This window comes from Coffea arabica, chromosome 8c (genome assembly GCF_036785885.1).
Source record: "Coffea arabica cultivar ET-39 chromosome 8c, Coffea Arabica ET-39 HiFi, whole genome shotgun sequence".
NCBI classification, from domain to species: Eukaryota; Viridiplantae; Streptophyta; class Magnoliopsida; order Gentianales; family Rubiaceae; genus Coffea; species Coffea arabica.
In genome coordinates, this window is record NC_092325.1 from 34642656 (window position 1) to 34650119 (window position 7464).

Genomic DNA, 7464 nt, shown 5'->3' on the forward strand with positions numbered 1-7464 from the left:
TGAAGATAAATACCTTAAACAATATATATCTTCAAGATGTTCAATATTTTTCTTTGTTGATTAACAAACTTCAAATAAAAATTCATTATTACCGGTGACGGGTAGGAGAATATGTCATTTATGAATAATTAAGCAATATCACATGTACCTTTAGTCGTATTGAGATCTTATAAAACTACTCTTGGATAGAGAACTGGATAAATGTGACATGGTGCATATCCAACTTGTTGTAAAATTCTTTTTTGAGTATCATACACGCTACATGTTAATTCACTATTAGATGTATAAAAAGAGATATCAATTCTTGGATGATTTTAAGAGTTTAAATTATTGAAGGATATGACAATATATATATATATATATCTTAGGTTTTTTTCTAAGAGAGTTGGTAAAGAGTCTGTAGGGACTACTCTTGGATTTTGTTGTCATAAGATTTTCTTCCTTGCTTGAGATAGTAATATTATAGTAAGTTGAATTTATTATTCTATTCTCACCCAGAGTTTATTGTGAGTGATTATTATTCCTGTAAGTGATTATTATTTCTTTAATTATGTAACAGTGGGCCATTATACATTAGTGGAAATTCAAAATCTAAGAGTTGTTCCTACACAGACTCTTTACTAATTCTCTGGACTCTCTTAGAAAAAATTACCTAAGATATATATATATATATATATGTGCGCGTGCACTCGATGTCTATTGGACACTTGTTGATACATTTAAAATTCATCTAACATACCATGTATATGCATATATTAACAATTATTATCTTCTTTTGTATTTATTTACTTTTTCTAATTAATCTTCTATTTCTAAATATATAACACATGAAATATATTTTAACGAGTATTCAATGGACACCTGTTAGACGGACCAAAGAAACATGGTAAACAAGAAGGAGCCACGCAATTGATTACCAAATAAATTAGTCAACTATTACATAGGAAACTACCAAAACAAAATCTTATAAAATAACTAGAAATTAATAGGTTTGGTTTAATTTGCTAAGATTGTCTCCTTTAAATCAAATGTCCAACTGTAGAAACAACGTGCAATATCTCGTAATTAAGTGTCATCTTCACACATGGATGGACAAATTTTGTACTTCACAAATAATTTCATTGCCATCCATTCTTTGTGAAAATATTCTGAGCTATTTACCCATTGATCTTCACAACATTCACCACCAAAATCTGTCTACAATTTTCTCAGTAATCATAATTTAGCATTCTCATATCTTACCAAAATATTTTTCTCCATAAATTTCTAAATCACCACAGCCCCAATCTTCAAATGATTTTCCAATTCTAAGGAAATCTACATTTTCACCAAACAAGCAAATCATCCTTAGGGCCTCTCCTGGGTAGCTCGGTGGTCATGATTCCTTCTTAGGGTCGTTGTCCAGTCTCCCTCACCAGGGTTCGGGTCTCAGGGTTAACTTGTTAGGGGAGATGAGCCTCTCCTCTCGAGCCGTAGAGGGATTAGTCCGGCCAAAGAAGATACACCCTATGTCAAAAAAAAAAAAAAAAAAAAAGGCTAATCATTCTTAGGGCCCGCTGGAGCGTGGCCATCAGCCAGATCATCGTGCCTCATGTAACTCCAGGTGGGCTGAGTTTGGGCCAAGCATACCAATAACATTCAAAACGTCACTTTCTATTGGTATAATTGGTAGGCCTTCCAAAACCACTTAGGGTGTGTTTAATAACCTGAAATATGAAATTTAAAATTTGAATTTATTAAATTTTTAAGTTATTAAATATTAAATTTGATAAATTCGAGCATATATTTCATTAAGTGATAAGTGAATAATTTGTCACTTATTTTTTAGAACAAAATTTGGTTAAAAAACATAGTGTTACTTAATTAATTCAGATATTTAATTTTTAATTATCAAATCTGAATATGTTAAGATCTGAATTCATTAAATTTAAATATTAAATTGAATTATCAAATAGGATCATAGTGTAGCGGTTTTCTAAATTCTCCAAAACCCAAGGGCAAAAAGGAAAAACACGACAATGGATCTGGACCCTAATGAAGTTCTTAAATTAGAGAATTTTCCTCGAAGGACCCAAATTGCTTTTAACAAAAGTGTCCGCAACAATGAGACCAAATTTCTCTTCCATGGAAATTTGCACTGTGCATGAAGGAGAGAATATGAAAATCTTCACGCAAGATATCAGGAGTCAGTTTGAGAGTGCAGTGCTTTTAGTGAAAACGTACTTTTGGCTTTGGGGTCAAAAGTACTTTTCGTAAAAGGTCAAAAAATAGTGTTTTTATAATATTTTTTGTGTTTTAAAATATAAAATATAAAATTTGGTAATTTTATCATAAGTTATGAACTAAATTACACATTATTCATCACAATAAGAAGTTATGTAAGTATACACCCACACAATACACTTATGCACTTCTTAAGTCTTTAATTGAAAAGTCTACTATCTGAGGTATTTTTTTTTTTTTATAAGACACCGCATCCCTAAATAGGGATGTATTTTCTATCAATTTTGGGATGATTTTTTTTTTTTTTTCTGGATAAGCATTTGGGATGATTTCAAGTGAATACAAACAATCTAAGGATAGAAGTAAAGAGAATAGATAAGCTAAAATAGAAGGTCGTCAGGTATTAGTAACTGTCATTTATAACAAGTTAAAATAGAACGTAATCACATTCCAAACATTCCTTGCAATAAAGAATGGAGGTTTCCCTTCAAGTACAACCGGTTAGCCGTCGCACCGCCAATTATCATCCAAGCGTTTGGGGAGAATATTTTCTTGCATATGCATCTGATATTAAAGCAGTAGCATATGATTTCAAGCTTTTCTTTTGTTATTTTTGATCATGATCTTGATAAGTTTGCAGGAAACTTACTCCCACTACTTGTTTTTGAAGGACAATTTCTCGGAAGAAGAGGGCGAGCTTCAACGGCTAGAAGATGAGGTCAGAAAGATGCTAACTGAAACTCCTGACGAGTCTCCCGGAAAGCTAGACTTGATTGACACCATCCGACGTCTTGGGGTTTCATATCATTTTGAAAGTGAGATTGAGGGGTCATTGCAAAACATTTACAATGCCTGTGATGAGATGAATAACAAAGATGCAAATGATCTCCACACTATTGCTCTTCGTTTCCGATTACTTAGGCAGCAAGGTTTTTATGCCTCTTCTGGTAAGTAAATCTATCTTCACTATGGGTCTGTTTGGTTGGAAGTAAAATGTTTTCCTTGGGAAAATATTTTCCGTGGAAGTAATTTTCTATGAAAATCATTTTTCTTTCATCATTTTCAGGTGTTTGGTTAGCTTATTGAAAATATTTTATTACTTCATTTTTCTGGTGTTTGTTTAACTTTTGAAATATTTTTACTTTTATCTCTATCTTTACTTTCTACACATTATAACTACATACTTCTTTCCATGCAAAATAAGAAAATTTATCTCATTGTTTAACTTTAAAAAATCTTGGAGAAATGTATATATGAATAAAAAATATCTCCTTAAGCAATAAACAAATTGCTGGCCATTTAGTGGCAAATATCAATCATTTGCAATGCTTATTGTGACATATATCTTGCACTCTTACTGCTGAAAGTTCTCTAGAAAAGAATGTCCCTATTATACATAATTAATTACTAGCATAGGATGAGCAGGATGAGGTTTTTTTTTTATTTTAAATATACTAGGGGGAGGGTTGGGTTGGGTTGGGTTGGGTTGGGTGGTATGGGGGAGGGAGTGTAAGGAAGAGGTCTTGAATTTGAGTTCTCCTGTTTACATTTTAAAAAAAAAAAGGAACATACTACAAGATGTTTTCAGTAAGTTTGGAACATACTATAGGCGAGATGCATGTATTTTGGAAAACAACTTCAGTTAGTTTGGAAGGGAAGTTGTTTTCCATAAGATGAGTGAAAATATTTTACATAGGAAAATGTTTTCAATAACTTTTGTGCAACCAAACACGGGAAATTAGGAAAATATTTTCCTGGAAAACATTTTCACCCGAAACAAACGGACCCTATATCTCAAGGATCATAGCATCTAACCCCGGCCAATGAATAATCTATTGGCGCCAGCCGCCACGAGTCACACTTTAATTGCATAACTACAGGAGGCGGGGAGGGGTACCAGCCCCAAGAATTTTAAAATTTTCTGGATGTAATAGGCATTTAGAGCTAAGGAATTTTTATGGTTTGAGGTCTTGTCTCCCAAGAAAATTCAACTCAAATTCTATAATGTATTAAAAGAAAATAAAAGGCATGGAATTTTTATGAAAAACAAAATTGGGAAAGATTAACAAAAACTCAAAAAGAAAAAAAAAAGAAAGTAAATAAAAAGGACTAAGGAATAAGGAGAAAGTGCATGCACTTAACATTAACCATGATGGATGGAGAACACACGGAAGGGAGGTTTTGTTATTACGCAGTTAATAGGAAAGATCCCTAGTGGTTCTAAAAACCAGAAGGGAAATTAGTGTTATTTGCCCAAATATTTTTAATGCTTTTCTTTTCATATGCCTTTGTCTTTCATTATATTTTTGTAACGTGGAAACATGCATCGTTTAAACTTAGAATTTTAGTGGAGGATGATGCTAAGTTTCGTTTGAGCAGATGTGTTCGACAATTTCAAGAATCCAGAAGGAGATTTTAAGGAATCTCTGGCGAGCAATGTGCAAGGAATGTTGAGCTTGTACGAGGCAGCAAACTTCGGAGTGCATGGGGAGAATGTTTTGGAGGAAGCGCTGAAGTTTTCAATGAGTAATCTGGAATCTATGATTCCCAACTTGAGCAATTTCCTTGCTGCACAAGTTGTTCAAGCTCTTAAGGTGCCAATCCAGAAATCTTTGACAAGGATTGCAGCAAGGCAATACATATCTTTCTACCAGCAAGACGAATCCCATGATAAATTACTGCTAAAATTTGCAAAATTGGATTTTAACATATTGCAGAAGTTGCATCAGAAGGAACTAGGCTGTCTAACAGCGTAAGTCAATGATTGAATCCTACTACTAGGCTGAGAATAAGAAAAGACTTGACGGGTCCAACAAAACAATAATTTTCCTGTTACTAGAGAGTAAAATGAACCTTTCTATAGCTTAAAAAGAACCTTTCTATAGCTTCCATGATTCTTTAAGTTTCAGATGGTGGAAAAACTTGGATTTGGCGACGAACACACCTTTTGCAAGAGACCGACTGGTGGAGTGCTACTATTGGATTTTGGGAGTGTACTTTGAGCCCAAATATTGCCTCGCTAGAACAATCCTAACCAAAGTAATCTCCATCACTTCTATAATCGACGACATTTATGATGTGTATGGGACTATTGATGAATTAACCATTTTCACAGATGCAATAGAGCGGTATTACATTTTACTTTTTTGTTTCTTTTGTTTGTTTTCTAGATTCTTTTCAAATCTATCAAGTGTTCCCTTGGGATCCTTTTTAACTGACAATAATTTGGTCTGGTGGCCGGCACTGATAACAGGTGGAACATCCATGAATTGGATCAGCTACCATCTTATATGAGGCACTGTTACCGTGCCTTGTTGGATACTTACACAGACTACGAGGAAGAGTTGGGCAAGGAAGCCAAATCAGAGAGACTCACCTATGCAAAATTAGAGGCAGTATACTTCATCATGCTTACCTAGCTGTTAAAATTTACTCAATACTTAATGTGATGATTCCAACTTCCAGATGAAAAAGTTAGTGAAGGCATACTTTGAAGAGGCCAAATGGTTTCACAATGGCTATGTCCCGAGAGTTGAGGAGTACATGAAGGTAGCACTAGTGACAGGTGCATACATGATGCTAGCAACAACTTCCATGGTTGGAATGGGAGATTCAGTGACTACACATGCCTTTGATTGGATAACAAACGAACCATTAATTGTTAGAGCTGCATCAGTAATTTGTAGACTAATGGACGACATGGCTGGACACGAGGTTTAAACCAAAACATTTATTTATTTGTTCTTATAATATCACTATTTTGCCATGTGTAAATTGGTCTTTCTTATAGATACAGTTCTGATGGGTACTACTAGTGTATTATTTATGTATGCAGTTTGAGCAGGAAAGAGGACATGTGGCCTCAGCTGTTGAGTGTTATGTGAATGAATATGGGGTTACAAAGCAAGAGGCATTTGATGAGCTTAACAGACAGACAGCCAAGGCATGGAAAGATATTAATGGAGAATGCCTCAATTCAAATGCAGTGCCCATGGAGGCTCTTCAGCGAGTTCTGAACCTTGCTAAGGTGATATGTCTGATATACAAAGATGAAGATGGGTATACACATTCTGCAACGGTGCTCAAGGATTATATTTCCCTTATGCTCGTTGATCCTGTCCCGACATGAAGAAGCTTAATAAGTTCCAATAGTTGTGGAAGTTTGTCATTATGTCCGAGGAAATGTTTGTGTATGTCACATCCAGTTTTTTAACCGAGAGAGAGAATAATATGAATAGTACTCCCTCCCTTTTTTTATAACTGACGTTTAAGGTTTTGCATACCAATTAAGAAAAGTTTTTCATTGTTTAAATCTATACACTACTTTCCTTTTGTACCCTCCTTAATTGTCCAATTCACCCATGTTTTCTCTCACTAGAGTATTAAATGGTGCTGTTTGACTAGGCCAAAAGCAATGCAAACTAACTCCCACCAATTATGAAAAGAGAGATAAAAGGGTAAAATTGTGAAAAAATAATTAATGCTGCATGGGGATAATAAAACGACAGATAAAAGTACTTAAGAGCAAATTTCTTAAACGTCAGTTATAAAAAAAGAGAGGGAGTAAGTAATACTCCCTCGTCCCAATAAGTTTGTTACTTTTGGGGAATTGTGTTTTTTATTAATAGTGGTCAAAGAGTGAAGGAATTGTATTTGCTTTCCATTTCTAACCTTCACTTATTGGTGGGAAAATGTGTAAGTTTAAAACCGTTTGAATATTTAAAGCTACATGTGGGGCCATCTTTTGTGCCTAAATCTCGATACAAGTAGGCATGTTCTAGGCTTCTGACTCATCTAAATGTTAGTATCACCCACGTGCTATTTGAACATATTTCCTGAACGTATGTTGCAAAGAGAAAGTAGGACCTATAACATTATTTAAAGATTTCTTGTGCAAGTACATGAAGGGTAAAAATTGGAATGAGTTACAAAATTATTAGCCAAATTTGGTAAGATGACATAATTTTGGGACAGACTAAAAAGAAAAGTATGACAGTTTTAATGGGACGGAGGAAATATATATCAGGATTAATATCATTATCACATTAGTTTATTTTGTTGTTCCCTTGAGAACTTCAGCTGCATGATCAACTAGCAAAATACAGGTTAAAAAGAAAATAGGTAAAGTACTTTGGTTAGGTGAGGCATCGCTCTCTTAAGACGATTCATATTCCCTTTATGCCCCATATATAACTGCCTAGCTTTCACTGTAGTTCCTACTAAACCTACACAATTTAGAAA

General features: G+C 34.2%; 1 protein-coding gene across 1 annotated transcript; it reads left to right on the forward strand.

The window, feature by feature from the left end:
• Nucleotides 1–2531: 2531 nt before the first annotated feature.
• Nucleotides 2532–6564, forward strand: LOC113705398 ((-)-germacrene D synthase-like). Its single transcript, XM_027227244.2, has 7 exons — nucleotides 2532–2801; nucleotides 2894–3170; nucleotides 4603–4975; nucleotides 5133–5351; nucleotides 5477–5615; nucleotides 5689–5937; nucleotides 6059–6564. The coding sequence occupies exons 1-7, from the start codon at nucleotides 2697–2699 to the stop codon at nucleotides 6350–6352; spliced, it is 1656 nt and encodes a 551-aa protein (XP_027083045.2). The 5' UTR covers nucleotides 2532–2696; the 3' UTR covers nucleotides 6353–6564.
• Nucleotides 6565–7464: the final 900 nt, after the last annotated feature.

What these genes read in the sequence shown, in the direction of transcription:
- LOC113705398 (XM_027227244.2), top strand. Translation starts at nt 2,697, where the DNA reads ATGGAGGTTTCCCTTCAAGTACAACCGGTTAGCCGTCGCACCGCCAAT. An exon ending in AGGTTTTTATGCCTCTTCTG is followed by an intron (nt 3,171 to 4,602) that starts GTAAGTAAATCT and finishes TCGTTTGAGCAG; the next exon opens with ATGTGTTCGACAATTTCAAG. An exon ending in TTCACAGATGCAATAGAGCG is followed by an intron (nt 5,352 to 5,476) that starts GTATTACATTTT and finishes CACTGATAACAG; the next exon opens with GTGGAACATCCATGAATTGG.